The sequence below is a fragment of the Temnothorax americanus genome, unplaced genomic scaffold, assembly GCF_048541705.1.
Source record: "Temnothorax americanus isolate GAGA-0224 unplaced genomic scaffold, ASM4854170v1 Scaffold15, whole genome shotgun sequence".
Lineage (NCBI taxonomy): Eukaryota > Metazoa > Arthropoda > Insecta > Hymenoptera > Formicidae > Temnothorax > Temnothorax americanus.
Genome location: NW_027509286.1, coordinates 2,013,476 through 2,036,345, shown reverse-complemented (window position 1 = coordinate 2,036,345; position 22,870 = coordinate 2,013,476). Strand labels below are relative to the sequence as shown.

General features: G+C 33.4%; 1 protein-coding gene across 5 annotated transcripts in view; it reads left to right on the top strand.

Moving 5' to 3' along the window:
* LOC143895178 (GTP-binding protein Di-Ras2) overlaps positions 1 to 22,847 on the top strand; it is a 91,523-nt gene extending 68,676 nt beyond the window's left edge. Inside the window, exons 4-10 of one of the 5 annotated variants that reach the window (XM_077402138.1) lie at positions 3,693 to 3,791; positions 4,397 to 4,625; positions 6,736 to 6,824; positions 7,060 to 7,350; positions 8,639 to 8,784; positions 9,079 to 9,344; positions 11,230 to 22,847. In XM_077402138.1, the coding sequence (XP_077258264.1) occupies positions 7,164 to 7,350; positions 8,639 to 8,784; positions 9,079 to 9,344; positions 11,230 to 11,428 (798 nt within the window). In that variant the 5' untranslated portion in view covers positions 3,693 to 3,791; positions 4,397 to 4,625; positions 6,736 to 6,824; positions 7,060 to 7,163 and the 3' untranslated portion in view covers positions 11,429 to 22,847. The other 4 variants (XM_077402140.1, XM_077402137.1, XM_077402142.1 and 1 more) reach the window with 4 other exon arrangements.
* The last annotated feature ends 23 nt before the right edge of the window (positions 22,848 to 22,870 follow it).

Sequence of the window (22,870 nt, the reverse complement as noted above, 5' to 3'; positions counted from 1 at the left end):
GCTCGCTCGAACGATCAGAAAATCTATTCTGAACAAAATAGCTATCGTCAGCTTAGCGTATCTACAGTGTTGCTTCGTATAAAAGATATACGAGCAATATAATTTTAAACATGCTCGCATTGGAAATACAAACTTATTAAATTTATAATATTAATTTTAGGAGTACGAATATGTACGTAATGTTAATTATCTGATTATTGATCGACGATTTATTTAAATTATGTTCTTGCAAAATTATTTTTATTAAAATTTTGCATGAATTAAAATATTAATACGTAATATATATTTTTTCCTGATAAAGATAAAATGTTTCTTTTGAAAAATATATTAATCGTTTGACATAAATAATGGAGAATGTACGAATTTTGTGACTCGTTGTAATTTAATCCTTTAGCAACCATAATGTAACAATGTGGAAAATATTCTTTAAAAATATATACTTATAGAGAAAGAGGGAGAGAAAAAGAGAGAAAGAATGTTTTAACAAAGATCTTGCGAAACGTGATCCATAGTGGATTTTTCCAAATAAATATCTCCCGCCTCATGAAAATAATGGAACATTAATACAAATAGAAACGAGAGACGTATTAAGAGAAAGAAGAGATCACGTTGATTTTGCACGTAGATTCCCTTACTTTCTTCTTTATCATTTTTAATACTAAAGCGTTAACGAGTAAGTTTCCGCTGCTATTTTTCCCATCAATCTCTTATTAGTTTCGATAAGGAAAAAAACCGAAAAACAAACTGAACTTTATTACGTTTTCTTCCTATCAATTGATCGAGCACATTTGATAACCGCAATAATTCCCATTTTCTTTCTCGCGATCGTCATTGCGTAAAAAACTTGACAAGGATTTGCTTGAACACTTGCAAAATTCAACGTTGACAGTATTTGATTGAGCAGAATTTCATTACGTCGAAACAAATGTATCCGATAATCGATCTTATTACAAACTGAATTGAGTTTCAATGACGCGTGTCACTGTAATTTCTCGAGAGAAAGAAAAAAGTTGTTAAGGTTAATTGAAATTAATCTAATTTCAAAGAACAGCAAGCGTTACATCATTTATTATCTTATTCGTTTTATCACGAAACTCATTAAAACATCAAATGTCCTAAATGTTGATTCTATAAAATTGAATTATTACAGTGACACATTATAGACGAAAACGAAATGCGTAAACAGAGTTAAAACAGAAGAGTTAATAAATATATAAAATCGAAACAAAATATCAATTAAATCTTTTCACAAATAAAAACATGGATTTAATGAAATATGTTCGACATATAAATATGATATTTAGATCAATAAAATTTGGCCAGTTGGGTCGCTTACAATATCTCTGGTTAAATATGATATACTTTAATAGTATTTTTCAGTCTCTCTAGTTTATTAGATAATGTTTTAGTTGAAGATAAAGTAATTCTAAAAATGTTGATCTTATAGTCTTATACCTACTTTTATTTCGCAAATGTAACTAAATCAGATAAATGAACTCACTTGAATCTGATTCAAAATAATGTCGAATAATAAATAATAACTAATAATAAAGAACTAATTTAAAATAACGTTAAAAAGATTTACATTTATCTTAAAAAAAGCAAATATTCATAATATTCCAAGCATTTAAACATATCAAACTATTAATATTTTTAAAATAGAATGCTGGAAAAAGTTAAAAGTTTTTACTTATTTTCTTTATGTCTTATTTTACAGATAATGGGGTTTTAACTAAATTAATATTATAAAATTCTCTATATACAAAAATATTTTTTCTTTCCATGTCGAAGAAAAGGGAAAAAAAGATAAATAAAACCCATAAACTTCCCGCCTCGTTTGCTCTTCCTACATGGCAGATGTGTTTCCCTGATTCGGGAGAACTTTCTTCATATTTTCGGATATCGCAATACATAACGCTTCAGTACTACCGAAGGGATATCATTCATTACGAGAAGAAAAAAAAAGGCATTAGTAATATCGAGGGAACGTGACGTGATTAGGCGAATATCGCCCATCCGATGTCTGTTTGTACGCGAGCGGCGAATTAACGACTTCAATTTTGTCAGCCGTGTCCGGGAAAGCCATGCGGGAATTTTCGGGCATTATTATGTAAATCGTTATGCTGATGCCAGCAGAAATCGGTTAACGGCCGTGAAGGTAGGGTCTAATTATTAGATTTTCAACACACGTAGATTGTCGCGCGATATTACAGAATGATTAATAAAATTTATTATTTTGTCATCTGCGGATAAATGCGCGGTCGCATTTGTAATATAATAACCCTATTAAGCGAAGCAAACGAACGCGCTCAGATAATTTCACGTTTGCCGCAGGAAATTGCGAAATATTGCTTTCGTATTCTGAATATGACATCTTGTGGAAAGCGTTATATATAAATTAAATGCACTTAGTGAAATTTAACGTAGTAAAATTAAACATAAGAAATTTTACGTGTTAAAAATATATGTGATGAAACTTGCCGAATATTAAACGCATCTCTGGATAATTTGCTGTAGATTTTTATTTATTATAAATGTATAAGAAACAGAGCAGAATATATTTTACCGTTTATTCCAAAATTTTCGTGGATTATAAAATATACATGCTGCGATATTGGACTAATTTGGACGTGTCTATTATAAATGTTTCTTTTACAGTATACTCTTGGGCAAAGCAGAAAGATACAAGAGATTCGCGTTTTCTTTTAGTTTATAGATATGTTACTGTGGTAATCATATGATAGTAGTGTATCTGGCATTATATCCCATGTTTCTTCTCAGTTTTGCAGGCTTGTATAAAATACCCGAAGTTTCCCAAAACGGGATCTATTTCTAAAAACCATTGCAAAACGAAACGAGTTCTACAAGGTTTTGCTCCCTCATTTCACCGACAAGATAGTGCTTGAACAAATCCGCGTCGCGGGTAGCTGAGAAAGTCTGCCGTTAAGCTCCTTTTCTATTTATATCTCGGGAGAATCGTATAAACGATGTTACCGTTCCCACAGCAGCCATTCAACAATAACAAAACTGTTATTTTGCGGAAAATAGTAATACAAGAATAAATTTGCACTGGTGTGTTACAGTAATTAAATATATAGTAGATTAAACAAAGTGGAGTTTAATTATATATATAAGTGTTATTTTAAATTTTATTTTAAGCTATAAAATCCGATTACGAAAAGCAACATTCGTATATTCGTAAATAATCAATATAGATTTATAAATATCTGAGTAAAGTTATATACGTAAGTTATATACCATAAAAACGCTGTAAATAGCATGCGATAATTCCCGACAGATTGCATTTACTGAAATGCCGGTATTAAAAATATACCAGCATTGTTTGATACACGTCGAATACGTTTTGTGTAACAGGAATTCGACGAATAATGCGTAGGTATACGAATGCAGGAGAATCCCAAGAAACACTAATGACGCGAATAATTATCCTAAATATAGCTCATCAGAGATGCTGCAGTCTCTCAACACTTAAAATAGGCGGATTGCGAAATTCATCCCTCTCACTCGGTTTACTCGATTTTAATTAGCTTTTGAAAAAGAATCAACAAAGCGTGATTCTTTTTGCGGGAAATTAATAGGACATATTTACAATTGTAAACATGTTTACAATTAACAATGCGATGCAAAAATCCTGACATTGATTTTAATTTGCTATTGTTTTTCTGTTACAGAATAAATTATCAGACGTCAACGCAGATCCTAACGCGAGACATAAATGAAAAGGAGCAATTTTGCTTTAGTAGCTTGCTACTAATTACGCGAAGTATATTGCAAGTATAATTATATTGTTTATTCAAGCCCTATACTTTTTATTTGTAATTCTGTTTTACTGTAATTTACATCATGAACTTTATATCTTCTCTTATTGGTTATTTAAAAAAAAACTGAGCTTTATGCAACCTTCGTTGTATCTGCTATCCATTTATAACAATATAATAAGTCAAATACTTTTTGCAAAATCTTGTACATTATTTTGATTTCCAAATTTTTGTCAATTATATTCTCAGTAATATCGAAATAATTCCGACTTATTGAAAGCGTTAAAACAGAACCGCCGTGTCGGCGAAATGTAACGACTGGAAACGTGTCAAGAAAAAGGAAGAACCATGCACGAGGAGAGATCACAACAAATATATACTTCGTGAGGTGCAAAATCTTAGACTTTGGAACACACAGCATATCCGTCAAATACTTTTTCGTCAAATTAAGCGAAAGTCAGTAATACATGATTTATACAATTGTTCATCTGACACAATCTCTATATGAACTTTTCCGCGCGAGAAGCTTCGGATCAAAATTGCGCGTGGTTGGCGCGGTAATATTTCACCGTGACGCTTAATGAGCTTAACGATTAAGGCCTTATTTCATAAAACAGAACCAGCTGTCGCCGGCACCGGTGTGTTTAGCGACAGTCTTAATCCCGTGGCGACCCCCGAGGAAGCAGTCGAAGGAGGAAAAGGAGGCCGCCGGCAGCCACCTGTGACTCCTGCCGGAAGGGCACGGAAGGGTCTTCTTAATAGGAGGAGAAGAGAGAGGTGAATGGAGTGAGATAGAGAGAACGCAAAGGGGTATCTGACTACTAGGATAAATCGCGCAGAAGCGAGGTACGCGCTCATTTCTTTTCCTTTCATAATCCTTTCGCGGACGTAGGATGCAAGGTGAATTACGACCGCGTCGCGTCGCCGCGACAGCGACGACACGCTTTTTCATCTCGCGCGGCTTGTAAATACCACCGCGCTGACCGACGAAATTTCATTACGCGTCCCATCTTCCCGCGTCCAGCCCACACGATAGAATTAAACAAAATTAACCCGTATCTCCCCACATAAATTTTCATCAAAAGAGAAATTTTGCATTTAGAGAAGTTGAATGAATCGGACGGACTTGCGGTAATCGCGACATTGTTGTGTCTTTCTGCGTTTTCGCTGATAAATCCTTTAATTAAAAAATATTTTTAAAAATAATTAATTCATAAAAAGATGATATTTTCAAAGGATAACATTTCAAATATGATATTAATTTGCGAAAATTTTTCTCTGATGAAAATTGAAAGCGCATACAATTCGCATTTAGTCATTGTAGGTACATTAATGCATTTAAATGTAAAACTACATGTTTAAATTGTACAATTTCATTAATTATCTTTTAATAACTATTTGAACATAAAATGTAATAACTAGTTAGACGCAAATCCATGCAAATTTTCATCAAAAATAGATTTCGGTACATGTATTTTCCATTACTCAAAATCTCTAAAGTATGATGAATGCTAAAGTAATATCTGTATTATTAATTGATATGTAATATGTAAATGTAAAAAAAATATATATATGCATATAATTAATCTCTATCTATACAACTTTCTCTACAAGGAAAGATAAGCATAATAGTTGCGTAAATTGGAATTAATATTGTTGTTTATCAATACTTTTACTTAGATATAATAAATTTAAATTTAAAAAACAGATTTATATAATAGGGAAAAAATTTCCATTAACGAGGGTTTTGCTGGATAATAATGGCAAAAGAGCAGTATTTTTCTTAATCAACAAATGTAACTGTATTATAGCCGTTGTAATTAATTATAATTAAAATCGCGTACTTTGACATTAAAAATTAATAAAGATGAAATAGGAGAAGGCAGAATAAACGATGATAACGAGATAACGCAAGTTAGAAGTAGAACAATAGGGATTGGTTGATAGCCGGAAAAATATTCTTGAGATCGAAATTTAGATCATGGGAGAGATATGTGCCGGTAGTGAGTTTCGTTTCATTACCACGGTATATATTCCATGCAATGTATTCATTTCCCATTTGTGTTTCCTGCAAAAGAGACGCAAAAAATCCCCATGGGGCCGCGGGCACCCGTTTGCACATTTCCGTCGAATGAACAGAATTCCGTTTCTGAGCTTCGTCAATTTCCGTAGATAATTTTTAAAGGAGAATATATAATTTTTTTTTTTAATTGGTCTATCCTTGATAGTTTGGTCGCAATTGAAACAATCAAAAAATTCATAATACACATATCTTGACAAATATAATTTTTCCGACAATATATTTCGCAGCATTACGCGCAAAGTGCACAAGTTAAATCTTAAATTATAACTGTTCAGCCTTTATTGTAGAAATGTATGCTCGTTGATTTCAAAAGACTTTCTGCTATAATTTACTTCACAAATATTTCTATAATTAAATGATACATCTTCGTAAGCAATACTTTATAATATAAACATTGATGTCATGAACAAAACAGTATTAACTTTACTTTACATGGACCTCTCCGTTCTTTCTGAAGAAAGAGGTCCATTGTATTGTCCACTCTAGTTCCTTTCTCTAGACATTATTGATATTAGATTCCGATATTGAGAAAAAAAACACTTTAGTAATTGTAATATATTTCGTTTGCTTACTGACCTAAAAAACTATCGAGACTTTCTGCTTCGATATTTATAACCGACATATCGGATTTCTTAACATAAAGCATGGAAAGCTGTGGCCTCAATAAAAGTCACTGTACTGAACGGAATATTCCAATTAGCTCGGAACGCCCATAGTAATACCATTTACTTCAATTTCCAGTTCACTTAGCGGCCCCAAATGGCGTTACACCGGGTTTCCCCCGTCTCATAATTTCATCTTGCCTTAATAAAATCTCATATTCGGGCGCGTGTAAATAATTAATAAATAGGACGATTTCTCATCTTTCAACAGGAGTTTTTAACTCGAATCGCAGAGCGGGCGAATGGCTACGATTTCCCCGAGGAAGCTGGGAGTTCCCGCGGGAGCGCAACGTAAGCGGGGTAAGTGATTGGGAAAAGTCGGTGACGTGCGACGTCGGTGGAAAAGCGCGATTTCGAAGCGACGTCGATCGGCGCGGCTGATCGATCTCGAGGAGAACTACCACCACCGACTCGTTCCTGACCGCGGTCAGGAATCACCGCAGGAAATCAAATTAGAGTATCCTTCGGACGAAGAAGGAGCGCCTTGACGGACGCGGGTGGCGGGAGGGATAAGGCGACCGTATTGGATTTCCAGGAGGTGGACGGGACTCCGATCGACCTCCCAAGTGATGCCTTCCTGAGGCGGCGACACTCTCACGGTCGTCCTCCAGGTCACCAAAGCGCGACCGATCGGAAAGCATGGCCGACCTCGAAAGGATCAGGCTGGTGGTGCTCGGCGGTGCCGGGGTCGGCAAGAGTTCCATTATACGCCGTTTACTCGGCCAAGGCTTCAGCGAACGATACCGGCCCACCGTCGAAGACCTGTACTCGCGAGAATGCGTCCTCGGCACTCTGACGCTTAAGGTCGACCTCTTGGATACCGCGGGTAAGACGGATCATTCCTTACGGAAACATACTACAGAAAGACTACTGTAATTACGAGAGAAGTACACAGAACTAATAATAAATAGTATGAAATTAGAGTATAAATAATTGTTATAGTTTTGTGTGCGTTTTTCGCAACCATGATATTAACTCTTTCCAAAGCACATTTTAAGTATAACTTGATTAATTGATAATATTTCAAAAAAGCTGAAGCGCATATACTTTTATTTAAAAATTATGTCGTGATAAAAAACACAACGCGTTTCATGTGCTGTATTTATGCAACAAATCAACACTTAAGTTAATCAAGTGGATTTTAATTAATTATCTGTTATGTATTTAGATTGTAATATAAATCTCAATATAATTATCTTTTATTATCAATTTATTATCTTAATTTAAAATTTCGTGAATCTGCGCTCATAAAAACTTTCCAGCGAGGGAAATAAGCCTCACATAAGAGGGAAATAAGTGACAAATTAACTCTGTATTTTTTTAACAGCCATTATTTCCTGAAATGTTTCTCTTTTTATTGAACTGCTATGTAGTATGATGAAAAATATTGATCAATCCCGCAAGAAATATTTAGTCCGATACGTTCAACTAAACATTAGTTGAATTAATTAATTCTTGATTAAAGAAACTAAATAAATTGTTGAAACAACTAATATTTAATTAACTAACTAAAATGTTTAATTGAACGTATTTTTTTTCAGTGTACATACATGCACACATTCTCGATGGTAAAACGGAATACTGAATGTTTTGATTGAAAACGAAGGATCTCGTCGGAATCGTGTATCAAATAAACGTAATTCAAGCATTCGATACAGTTATATATAGGTATCTACAAATGCACTCGTGCATCAAGGCATCCTTAATCTGATAGAGATTGCGCAAGGATACATCCCGATAACTTTTTAGCGAGAGAGCAACGGAGTTTGTACGTACCAGAAAAAGCAGCGAGATAAACGTGCCGAGATATATACGGAGTGACTTTTATTTCGTATGTAATAGAAATTTATCAAGAGCAACAGCATCTTTTTCTCGGTGACATTTGCAAAAATATCACGATATAAATAGTCTACTTTCAACATATTCTTTTAAATAAAAAGAACTGAAATCAAGTCGTGCGATGTCGTGAACGAGAAGTTACTTTAAATGGGCATTCTCCAAGAATTTACTTTGTACATTACGCGAGGCAACGAGATTTTTTCAGATGTCTAGAAAGATTTTTCAGTCTCGTAAAGATCCATTAGATCAAATAAGTTTTGCTTTCGTTTCTCCAGGTGACCTGCAGTTTCCCGCAATGAGGCGGTTGAGCATAGCCACCGCCCACGCATTCCTACTCGTGTACTCGATATCGTCATTACCGACGTTCGAATGCGTGAAACGTTGCTTCGAAGAAGTGAGAGAACAACGAACCGACTTTCAGGTACGGCTTATTCAAATTTGTTCGCTCGTGATTTATCTCGTAAAATTTATTGAATATTCAGCAGTTACCTCTCATCTATAATCTGCGATTTAAACTATAAATTCCTCTATCTCATATTTCGAGTAACATGAATTGAATTGTTCATTTACCTGTTACTCTCAATATTTATAACTTTGCACAATAGATGGAAAATCTGATGGAAAAGTATTATTCGATCTTTCCGATTCGATCTCATCGGTTGGACTTTATTGGAGAAAAGATAGCAACAAAGACGTTATTTTCTTTTTTCAACAGGAAGTACCGATAGTCATCGCCGGAAATAAGCTTGACCTAGCACCAACGCGAAGGGAAATACCTCTCGAGGACGTGAGCGAGTGGCTGTTTTGCGAATTGCCGAAACTACGCGCTAAGGTGATGGAGTGCTCGGCTAAGGATGACTATAACATTAAGGACGTATTCAGATGTTTCGTCACGCTTTCCCGAATCGTGCCGAAAAACCCTACTGGCGAGGCCGAGCAGTCGGGGCTTAGGAGAAGATGTTCAGCATACGGATCACGCAGGTATCGTAACGCTAACGCTATTTCTTGCGCGAATAAAGCCGTTAATACGTATAATAAAATACATGTATTATAGTACGTAAATCTTACTTCAAGAATAGATTTGTTTAACTTACAACTAATTCTTAGAGAAATCCAATCACGGCGAAGAGTTATAAATTATTATAAGAAAATGAACAGAGTTTTTCTTTACTTTTTACTTTAATAAATTTCTGATTTGAAGCTTAGCATATTGAAATATTTCATACATTAAGAAATATTAAAAATTTAAATTGAACTTTCTTCTTTCTTCTTTCCGAAGAAAAATCAAATTGGTATAATTCATTCTTAATATGAGTTCGCATACATATGTTGCAATTCTGCACTTTATGATACTTATACTAATTTGTTTAAAGGTCGAGTGCTTGTTGCTTAAATACGATGATTAAGTAAAATTTTTGTGTCATCCCTCACAGATTGGACCGTAATCTCGAAAGATACAGTAAATCGCTAAGTCAGGCTTACTTAACCCAGATAGTTGGTGCGAGCAGGCTTAAAATGAAGATTGCATCTAACGCAGTTGAGAACTGAGAATTGTGAGAGGCACGTTTCGACTTAAATAAAAGATGAAAATATGGATTTAGGGACATCGCTTAATAATAAACTTTATTGAATTTTTTTCTCCCTTTGAACTTAAAATAGTAAACGTAAGAGAAAATATATAAAATTATGAACGATGGATAAGTCATCCATCAATTATTTATAATTAATAGTTATTTCTATTTGAGAAATGTCGAGTATTTTTATACTATTATATAAAAATGTAAAAATTAAATTTTATAGATGTCTAAAATATTTAAGTTTCTTCGATATTGATAAAAATTAATAAAAATCCGAAAAGAATCTTGGCAAATCACGTACGTACTGATAACATGTACTAAACTATATTGCAACGTGATTTCTTTAAACGACATATACGAAGGTAATTTCAGCCAACAACCACCCGCCATTTGTCGCGTTTCACCTATCAACAATGTGCATTAACAAAACAGACATCCAATCTAAAAGGTTTTCAATGCACTTCCGCGTCACCAATCGCCATTGTCGAAGTAGATCAAATGTGAACATAATTGTGAAACATTCAATACCGTTTTCAATGTAGTTTCGATATCGTTTCAGATTTCGTTTCGATTACTCTTGTATATTATTATTGATATTCGATGGTACTCGGGCTTGTATCATTTGCATCGCTTGATTCTTTGATTACTTTTATTCGTTACTACATATCGTATTACAATCATTTTATACATACATATAATTACACGTGCATTTATATTTTTAATCATTGAGAAAAGAACTTTGCATATCCTGAAAAATCATAATACTAAAAAAAATTAATTTTATATTGTATCCATATAAATAATACGTTTTCTCTGAAACTTATCCAGGCTCAAAAAAAATGTCTCAAATTTTATATTTTACAGTGTCTTAACAGGAGAGCTGTTCTAACGTTTAAGTAGTTTTTGTTGCCGTTTAATTTTAATGCCATTTACGGAACTTGTATAATTAATTGTAATAGTTTAATGGAGTGCTATTATAGAGAGCTATATCACGGTAGATTACTTTCAAAAGTCTTAAGTAATATTTTACATTCCTTTACTTTTAACTTTTTGCTGTCCTTTACTTAAAATCTCTTTCTGGAAAAGTTCCCTTCTTCAGTTATTAATATCAAAAAAATTATCGATCTTTTATCCAAATTAATAAAAGAGTAGAATATTACGCGGCGGCGAAGGATAACTGCAGGCTGCCGAAAATTCTTAGGAAGGATCGGGGCATATTTCAGCGTTAATCAAGACTACAACGATTTTCTAACTGCTTTTAACTCTCATTTATTATCTTTTAACGAAAGGCCCGGCAGCCCTAACGGCAGAACCGGTAGTGCGGGTCCTGGAAATTCTCAGCAAGTGGTCGCGGCTCAGGGTTCTAGCGTCGTCGTTACTGAGGAGGTGAAGAGCAAGCCACGTAGTCGCAGCCTGATCAGGCGCACCTCAAGAAAAACGAAGCAGCAGCTTAGGGATGCTCGCTCTGATGACTGCAACATCTCCTAAATCCGCTATTCCCGATAGGGAAACGAGTTTCGTCACGACCATCAGGAGTTCGCGATTATTGCGAAGCAACGCGACAACGAGCAATCGAGTTCTTTTGATCAAGTGCATTAAGGTAAGACTCGAGCTAGCATTCGCGATTTGCAAGAAAACGAGACGAGAGTAATCTTGCTAAGGCTACATGAATATGAGATTAGCGTTACTGACCGTCTTAATCCACGGAACTCTGAGAAGATGAGAAGCAAGCGCAACAATGGCTAGTTTCAGAAGCAGTCTAGCTCGAAGCTCGAACAGATATAAATCGTCGACTTCTAAGATTTATACCAGAAAGCATGTGTATCGATAACCGAAGTATTATTATTAAAGCTTAACTTTAAAATTAATTTTTCCTTGGCAAATATTTAATTTACAAAATGTTAAATATCGTAATAAAATCTTAAATATCTTAAATTCTTGGATCAAAATAATGTATTTCTTTATATAAAGATTATAAAAAGACTAAATGATTTTTATTCAATTTATGTTAAGAAAAACACGAATTTAAATTATATCAGCATAAAAGCATTTTGTTATCAATATAAATCTTTCTTGTATTGGAACATCCCTTGTACATATACATATATTATCTAATAGAGTGAACGTGAAATTGATGTCTAATGACGGATATGTAATTGTTTTTAACGAATGGATGAATTCTTATATTCCTCCGTGTAAATATTCTTGATTTAAAAGTAAAAAAATTACATTTTTAGGGTATTATATATGCAACATTTTCTTGTGATTATATTTTTACACAATTACTTTTACGTGATTATTTTCTCACAAAGTACCCCAAAAAGTATAATAAAACGTACAAAGAAAACGATATAAGATTTTAGTATAGGTATATGGAAAAGTTTATTTAACAAGAAATACGCGGTTGTGTTCATATATAAAATCAAGAAAGCACGCATATCGCTTTTCCAATATATACATATATTAGCTCATAATTTCAAAAGAACACATGCACTAATAAATCATATATAATCTGCGAATTTAAAAGCGTTATTTCTCTAAAAAATTAAATCTCAAAATTCGAGTTTTACTCGAAAAACTCACAAGATTTAAGAATTTCTTATGATGATAAATTCGCAATATTAAAATAGAAATGAAAATAAACTGAAAAACATCAATTTAAAGATATAGCTCTTTGAAAATATGCCCTTTTTCATCACTTAAGTCAAGGAATCGAGATATACTCTTGATACAACTTTTGATACAATTCAAACAACGAATAATTGGCAAACAATTAATAATTGTTATTCAAAATAATTATCAACAAAAATATTTAACAATATTTTTAATAAAATTGAAATCAGGTACTGTCTTATTAGACACGAAAGTTTCGTAAAAAGAGGTGCGCTGCGCTTAAATACGCTTTACGACCAATTAAAAAGTTCCAGCAGTAAAGATACGTTTAAGTTTAAAATATTTTATTTTGCAATGCATGCGATGCACATCTTTGCGTAAATATTAATTTTGCTCACATTAAAGAAAGTTGCTGTCGCGAGTACTACCGTGGCGTAAAAAGAAATTCATTTGTAAATTATGGAATGCATAATAGTAAAAGCACAAAGTACCTTTTTTGCTACCTCCCTGCTAACTCTATTATCAGATATATGTTTTTTTCTTTTAACGGTTATGAAATGATGATGAGCTGTAACTTGTGCAACCTGTATTTTAATATTTTTTTCCGAGAACACATTGAAGAGCTTAATAAATACTTCATTCCCGATATTTTTTTCCGATCGAGAACACGTTGAAGAGCTTAATTAAAGATTTCATTCCCGATTCCGTATGTGCAACAACATTTTGCTTAACATAAATATTAATTAGTAATTTGACAAATTCTTAAGTTTCACGTTAAATGCTTTGGTAACTTAAAATTATTTTTAAATAAGATCCATGCTCGGAATTTTATAAAATAATTAATTCTTCATATTACTCTCAAATTATTTACTAGAGTATGTAAATTTTTTACTAGGGTATGAAATTCATAGACAAAAAAGTAAATAATGATATTTCTAAAATCTTGTATAATATATAAAATTTTTGGTAAACCATTTTATCAAAGTTTTTAATTGCGTGCTGTGCTCTAATGATTTTGAAGTTAATATTGATTGTGCACAATTAATCACATGAATTGCAGTCATTGAACGTGTTAATAACCCGAAAGTATACCGCAATATTTAGGAATCATATTATTTGTAACCTTTAGAAATTCCAGTAATGCATATACCTACGGGAGATATATCGAAGTACATTATTTTAGATATTTGGATTTAGATAGGATACCAATTATAATGTAATTAGGGACGAATCGATAGAAAGGAATCTCCTCCTTGTTCTATAATATTTTAACGAATCTCACGCGTGTTGCAATTTCTTCAAAGTATTACAATATTTAATAGAACTGTAGTTATAACATTATTCTTCCATTATTATTCATTATGTATAATATTTCTGATTTTTTATCCAACATTTCTCTTTAAAATTCTTTTTAAAATTAAATTATTATTATCATTATATCATTTAAAATAATATTATAAATTATGTATATTATTTCAGCACAGAATAATAACATATATTAACATTATCATTAGCATCTATGCAACTAGATACTCACATTATTTATGTTATAAATTATTTGTAAATATTTATCCGAAAAAAGACAATAACTAAGAAAATATAAATATCGGAATAAAAATGTTATCAGTATAAAAAAGTATTATTATCAAAACTAAACAATCAAAAACAAATGTCTTCTTGTCTCAAAACAGTCAAAACTAATGACTTTATTCATAAAGCTCAGAAAATATTACGTATGTCGACATAGAATTATTTACAGTACGCTTTTGTAGAGAGAATACACATTTTACCTCAAAAGAAATCAAAAGTAGTACAGAAAACGTATTGAAAGAAAATGTCAATATTTTGTACATGCAATTGTGCGGTAAGGAGAGATCTATCTACGTATAAAATAGAACAGGAAGGAGACTCATATGCCATCGTAACTGAACCGATGCACAAAGGGGATTGAAGAAATACCACAAACTAAAACCAGCTATTGTAACGATACTGAAAAAAAAAATACGTGAAATACCTTGAATATATATTATAACGCGTAGATCCTAAAAACGTGTGACATAACGTCACATATAATTAAGTAACTGTAAAAACTAAGGTAGCGAGAGGTATACGAATATTTCATACCAGAGATATCCGCGTGAAATATTCGCACACACATTTGAGAGTTCTATCATACAGTCATTACATAATCTCGTTAATTCGCGGTTGTAATAATGAGGAATGCATTCCCCAAAAAATTATTTTAGTAATATTTCGTATCTTGTTTTATGGATCGTAAAAGTATTAGGTTATGCTTAAATACATATATTTCATCACGGAGAAAATTTTATATTAAATTTTACTATGCTACTGCACCAACTGCGGACCACAAGACGCCCAAGTTTAAATGCTATAGTCTTATAGTAAAATTACTATGTCCATAGCATTTAATGCTACGATCATAGCATTCAATGCTATAATAATGCTATGATCGTAGCACTAAATGCTATATAGTAATTTTACTATAAGACTATAGCATTTAAACTTGGGCGTCTTGATGGTCCGCAGTTAATGCGACAGCATAGTAAAATTTAATATAAAATTTTCTCCGTGATCGAATAAGTTTATTTGAGAATATAATCGTAAAATAGGTAAGAAAATAAAGTGTCTCGATAATATTAGCTCAAATATATAGTTAGAAATTTTTAAACACAACTTGTATTTTATGGATGAAAATCAAAAAACTTTCCGTTGACAACAAAATGTAAACTAATTTAATTTGTCTTGCGATAAATTAAATAGAAGTCAGTGCAAAGAAAACTTATGTACGCAAATATTATATTACGGAGTGTCTTTTGTATAATAATGATCGAAGAGATTAAACTTTCAAGTTTTTTTTTTTTAACTGATCATAGCATAGGCATACATTTTCTTTAAAAATAAAAAAAAGATCGTGACAAATTGTTGACTTAGATAAAAACAATGACTAACAACTGTCAATCGTAAAATTAAATATAAGTATAATGGCCTAGTTTTCGCCGATCGCTTAATCTTGATACGCGTATTAAATAATAAATAACGTATTAAATAGTAAATTAGTTTGATTACTGGCTAATCAGCTCAAATATACTATTTGATACGCGTATCAAGAGATCGGTGTAAACTAAGCCATTGAATTGCAATTATAATAAGATTTTTGCAAAGTGATAATTTTATTATAATCACAGTTTATCATATTCTAATTTTTATATCCACGTTAATTGGCATGTTGTTTGCTTTAATTTTTTCGGCATTATTTTAACGTTATTCACACTTGAAAGTTTAAGCTATTTAAAAGATAAGAACGAAACAAATCTCAATGAATTTAAATGCATGGAGATTAAAGCAAGACAAAGACACAGACTAAAAAAAAAGGATCAATCGCCGCTCTGTTAAGTAATGCGACTAGATTACGAATATTAATAACCGTCCCATTAAGATATTTTTCACGCGACCAAGAGGAAATTATAAAGGTGAAAGGTATGCTCAGTGAGGTGAACTGAGATCGCGAGATGTTCCCGAGGTAAGTTCATTGTTAAAAAAAGGTCATAAGAATATGTTTGGCGCGAGTACCTCGCGAACGTTCCGTGCGAATGTATGCGTGAAATTTTGTAATTTGACATTTTAATGCGAGAGAGCAATGTATTTCTATCAGTTCTATATTGTTTGTACAAATGTGGGTGTAGCGTATCGTCGATAAACGTGCAAAAGTTTACTAAAAAAGGATATGCAATCAATTTCTGAAAACAGCCAAGATATTGTCATGTTTCATTGAATTCATTTGCACATATTTAAAAAAATGTGTGAAAGAGTTAATTGTGACACTTGTATTACTTGTAATATGCATTAGAAAGAAGTAGAAATCTTTGCAATATAAGTCCTTATTATAAAACATCAAAATCTGAATGTAATTCTGCGACGAGCAATGTAAACTTTTATTAAAATTATAATTGAAAGTATCAGATTTTAACGCTATATTTTTTTAGGTTTGATATTACACATATTAAATTTCACAAAGTAGAATTTTCCGAGCACGTTTCTTTCTATGCTGAAAAAATAAGAAATGTATTTCTTGAAATCTCAGAAAATATCTCTTACTATAATTTGAAAGAAGTACACGTGAAGAAAAATGTATACCATACGGTCGCGGAAAAATTGTAATAGAATAAAAAAGCAATTATTTAGATAGAAAAATCAGATAGATTTCAAAAGTTTAAACGGTTCGGCACAGTTTTAGTTACATCGAGTAAATTTTTCACGCTCGTCGACGATAACACAAACGCAATTTCGTTGCGGCTATTGTGGCATTCTCTCCTGTGTCCATGAAACTTGACGCGACTCTCAACGGGATTTCTTGAGATAGACCCTACCTGTCGAACTTTACTTGTACAATACTTTATAAAGCTCCCTTCAGTTCATGATTTACGCGACACGTATATCTAAATAACGATCGAACTAAACTCAATCCTCAACTAAATAGATAAATACTAAATGGACCAAAGTCTATCGGAACTTGATGGATGTTGACTCGATAAAGACTATTATCTCGCTTTGGCGCTGAATTTAAGAAATTGTAATAAGGTAGCTTTTGCAAGACGTTTCTAACGGGACAATAGTCTTTAGCCAGTTAATAACAATCAATTGTTTTCCGCAGCACCGAATATCTTGTAATTAGAGCGAGCAAATGTGCGCTAAGCTTCAAAGCTTCGTGTACGTCAAGCTTCAAAACACGAGAACGTGCAATTATTTCCTCGGATTTGTTAGTAATCAGGATTTTTGCATCTCTTTTGTATATACGAGCATACTCACTTAATCTGCCGTATCGTCGCACAGAAGTAAAGGACACGTTCCATCCTTGTTCTCTAAGCTCCGGAGATGCGTAAGCGTCCACCCACTAATTTCCAATTCCTTAAGCTTACTCTCGCAAACAAGCGGAATGGCCGGGTAATGATGTCCCTGTAAATAATTAATACCCATAACTCTCGATATATAGCTAGATATATATTCATAGATGATGATGTACATGTACACGTTGTCGGTAATCGGCGTGCCGCTGCCGTGTCTATATATAGGTACCGCGAAATTCTGTACGGAATATCTCGGGAAAGATATTGCAAAAAGTGTACGCGTAGTTTGGATATTTATTAGAATATTTCCAGTCGAGAACGCGATGTCTTGTCAGCATGCATACGTATTACTACATCAATATTACATTTTATACATTTTTCTGCTTTTGCAAAATAATTCTCGTAATATTACGGCTCTCAACGAGAGTAAAGCAGAAGCAGATTAACGGTTTAAAACTGACTGACCAAATAAAACAATGCGAAAATTTCATGGTTTAAGGATGTATCATCGGTACAGTCTAGATGTATAGGACATAATTTTTAAAGCGCTACCAAGTGGATCAAAATTTGTGAGAATGTTTTTTTAGTCTTCCTGATGTGCTACAAAAAAGTAGAAACAATTTACGTAAAATCAGTGAATTAAAATCGTTATATCTCAGCAACCGTTTAGTGGATTTGTTTCTACTTTTTTGTAAAGCACATCAGGAAGACTAAAAGAACATTCTCACAAATTTTGATCCACTTGGCAACGCTTTGAAAATTATGTCCTATATACATCTAAGACTGTATCGATGATACATCCTTAAACTCTGTAAACATTTTTTTTTTTTAATATTGCATCGAAATCGGTCAGTCCAAATTTCAATACAATATTCGTACGAAAATGATTTTTACGTTTAATTTGGACAACGTGGAAACGCGAGGTATTCCTTTCTCTGCCAGGTACAAAATTCGAATAAAAATCGTATGGATTTTAATCCCTAGAAAATCTTTTCGCATTTTATCGCTGGTGGAGGCACTTCAGACACTCCAAATAGAGTTGAAAATTATTTCGGATCCACTGACCTATATTCCGTTTTTGTTCGCGCATAAAATATGCTATGAATATCCAAAGTATACGCGTGCATTTTCGGGCAGCCTATACATATAGCGTGTAAGACGAGAAAAAAAGAGGAGGCTAAGCTAATGAATCAAAAGGGGGAAACTCGACGTTATGGGAAGTTTGTACCTAATGTCTGTCTGTAAGTATATACGGCACTCGTATACCTTAACGCCTTGCTTATCGGCCGGTGTTTATCAGTTCATTTATATGCAGGTCGCAAAATTCGCACATATAAAGTTACGGATGTGCTTAATATATCACGTTGATATAATGTGCGGTGAAATTACACACTTATAGATGTTATAAATTAGGGATAAATGACTAGAAATAGGAATACCGCGAAGGGGGAAAGTGGTAGAGATAAATTAAACAATCCCTTCCGGATCGATATCCAAAAATTAATCTTTTTTTTTTAATGTATCGCGAATATTTTTATCAGTTATTATTTTCCACTGAAGCGAAACGATATCGCTACGCAGCACAAATGATACTGACATCATTGAATCGTGGGGGTTAGCGTGGTAAAATTAGAAAAAAACTTTCGCGAGGCATCAGTTACAAGCCTGGACGATAATGAAGACGTTAAGAGAGAGAACCAATGAAATCCGAATTCAAACTATATAACTATATGCTTATGTCTATACTCACTCTCTCTCTCCCTCTCCCTCTCTCTCTCTCTCTTTCTCTTTCTTTCTCATTGCTGAGAGATGTAGCATCTCGTAGAATTAACTTACCTCTTAATCACTGTCGACGAGCTTACAGGAACGCGACGACGCGACGCGAAGAATTACAATTCGCGACGCGAATGGCACCGGACGACCGGACGACCGGACGGAACGGCGTGAAATTCAGCGCTTACGCGGACGAACTTCACGCGAAACGCCATTCTATAGACCGTTTCGATCGAACCGACGACTTTAATTTACGTATACAATACGACTATAATATGCGCGCTTCCGCGTTCATGCACTTGCGTACATTTATGCGTTACTTGTCTCGCGGCACATTTTTTCGCCATTAACCAATAACGTTACTTACATTTTGTTATAGCAATTGTATTAGACTCGAACGTCACGCGACGCGGACGCGTATATTTGGCGAGGGTAGCGTCGCGTCGGTACGAAGTGAGGCACGCGAGCGACGGCCAATCAAAACTCGATTAAATTTTGACTCGTTTTACATACCTTTATCAAGTGTGTTTCTATGACACTTATGGCCGGTATTCATACTCGGATCTTATTTCAAGTCGTAATAAGTAATGTCTTAAGATACTAAAATACAGCTCTGTGATTGTTCAAAAATAACATCTTAAGATCGTATTTAAGACGGTCTTAAATATGAGATCCGACGGGGACCCGCGGACGCGCTGGCCGAGGGTAGCGTCGGTGCGAAGTGAGGCACACGTACGATGGCCAATCAAAATTCAATTAAATTTCGACACGTTTTATATACCTCTTTGAAATGTGTTTCTATGACATAGCTATTGAAAAAAAAAAAAATGAAACATCGCCTCGTTCGCCCCCGTTAATTTCTACCGCAAAAATATAATAAACTTTTTTAATTCCGATTAATTTCTTCAACAGAAAATTTTTTTGCATTACATTCACTTTGGTGCCGAATTCTCAGTGTTCACTTTTATCGATAAATGCGCGCATATATTTCTGAGATTCTATATAGTATAGTGTAACGTATAAACTACGTGCTAAATGACGCATAATAAATAAATGCGCATTTCCTAACAAAGGCATGTTAATATAATAAAAGTGAACCGAGAATACGGGCGTTTGTGATGCGAATACTCTTTTTAACTAAGTGATCATTGAAACAAAAATAATTTAATTTACTGCCTATATTGAAATTAATAATCTCTCTCTTTTTTTTCTCTTTTTTTCTCTCTTAAAGAATGCCAGTGTAGAATTAATATAATTTACCTTTTACCTTTTCGACGAGCTTACAGAAGCTCGTAGAGAGAGAGAGAGAGAGCTCATGACGACGACGCGAATTACAATTCGCGAACTGCGCCGAACGGAACGACGACGACGCTCAGCGAACGCTCTTCCACGCGAACGTCATAACCTTTAATTTCGGCCGATCCAAACCAACGACGTCAATACAACTGTAATACACGCGTTTCCGTTCACATATTCACATACATTCATATTTGCGTTACACTTTTATGCTGTGTTAATCAACAACGTACTTACTTGCATTTTGTTACCTGCATAATTGTTAAATTAATCTTGAACATCGCGCAATGCGTATGTCGCGTACGCGATCATGAGAAATGAGAATAGCGGATACGACGTGAAGTGAGCAGCAGAGCGAGCACAGCGAGCGACAGCCAATCAAAAAAAAATCGTTAACTTATAATTTTAATCTTTTCCCGCCGAAACGTGTGTATACATAAAAATAACGCTAGTTTTGAAAATTCGAAAATCGTTTTGCTTATGTCAGTTTCGACTTCGAAATATAATGAACTTTTTAGCCCCTGATGAGTTTTTTCTAATACAGGTTTTCTAATACAGTTTGCATCACTTTTATTTTGTTATTCGAATAATTCGTTTAATGAAGTAACCATCAAAACGAAAATAATTCACTTTTCACTTATTATTAAAAATAAATATTTTTTTGCATATTGATAATTAGCTCTCTTCTACCCCTCTCTTTCTCTCTATTTCTTTCTCTCTCTTTCTCCCTCTCTCTCTCTCACACATATTTATTATGTATTACATAAAAAGGATTATAATAATGTGTTCAATTAATGTATTTATGCACACTTTTTCTACATTCTATCTATTTTTATTATTTCTTCAAACATTTTTATATTCTTTAAATTTTCTATAAAATAAAGCGCGCATAGGATAAACTTTTGGGGAAAAAAAAAAGAAAATAACATCGTTACAAATAAGATAAAATTTCTATCAATTTTTCAACTTCTTTATCGCGTACGTAAATTAAACTGAATATTTATAAATTCGTTTTTACCGTCCTAATAAAGAATCGCACGATATATAAGGATATCGAACAAGCCGAAATCAACCATGTAAATTGATTTTTAATTCACAATTAATATTATTTAATAATATAAAGGATCACTTCAACTAGCTACCTCCAATTTTATACTTGATTTATCGATTCAATGGCAGTTCCGTAAATGAGAAAGTTGAAAAGATAAAAGCGTGAAAACTAGAGAATGATACTCCAAACGTCCCAGAGTTTCACGAATATTACGACAAAACAAAAAAGAATCATTTAAATAAATCTGATCTTTTATAAGAGGACCAAAAAGTCGCGCGCGCTCGCGCGCCATAATTTATACTTTCAATCAACACAACCGAGCTTAAACAATCAAATCATTTTTCAAATCATTGCAAACGATTCCGGGAATGCTCGATCATCGTGATTAACAGATATAATAAGACAAAGTGCCGCGTTTGACCAATTTCCCAGTATCGTTGTTTCTTCGTATGCATATGTGAGCACTGTATTCTGTAATTCTTTGCACGGTACATTGAGGATTTGAGCGTTTATATAATCATCTTAGTACATCTATACATTCGATAATTACTCGATCGCAGCCACGGTTGAGCTTCGGATGACGTGGACCACAAACTCCGATTAACTTAATCGGCAATTAATTCAATCGACGAGATTGCTCACAACAAAGTTTCTAACTACATTCTAACTCATCCTCCCTAATCCAATCTTTCCTTCGATTTGTAAGAGAACGTTAGTCTATCCATATTAATTCTATTTATATTAACAAAATACACTGTTTAACAATATTACTTGATTAATGATAGCAGTTATTAATCGCCAATTAAATTAATCAAAGTTTGGTCGAAATCACCCTTAGTGTGACGAGAAAAGCACTTAAATTCACAACTTGCAGCCAGTGATCTTTCACTTTTCTTCACCCGCTTTCTGAATACCCAGACTTATCGTTAATTGAAACTGCGACGCTTGTTACTGTATAGCCCTTGATTTACTGTAACAGATTGTATTTATTGTACCTTTGATGTATACAGGATCTGATATCTTCTTCTCCTGCTGTAAATTCTATACTGTTCTACTGAATGTTGTAGTTCGTAGACTTAACCGGCGACCAATTTCTTTCACCACATTGTCAGGACGCAAGAGACGATTATTCGTTTTTTAATTAAGGAGAATCTGTATCGTGCGATATATTGTCTGAAAATACATCAAAAGAGATACGAATGCTGATATTACCGAATACTCTTCGTAAATAAGAAATTCATTATAAATGTATTACGCTACGTAAGTCTCGCAATTAAAAAAATATTAAAGAAAACCTTATACTTTGTAAGTCTCGAATGTATAATTCCCACA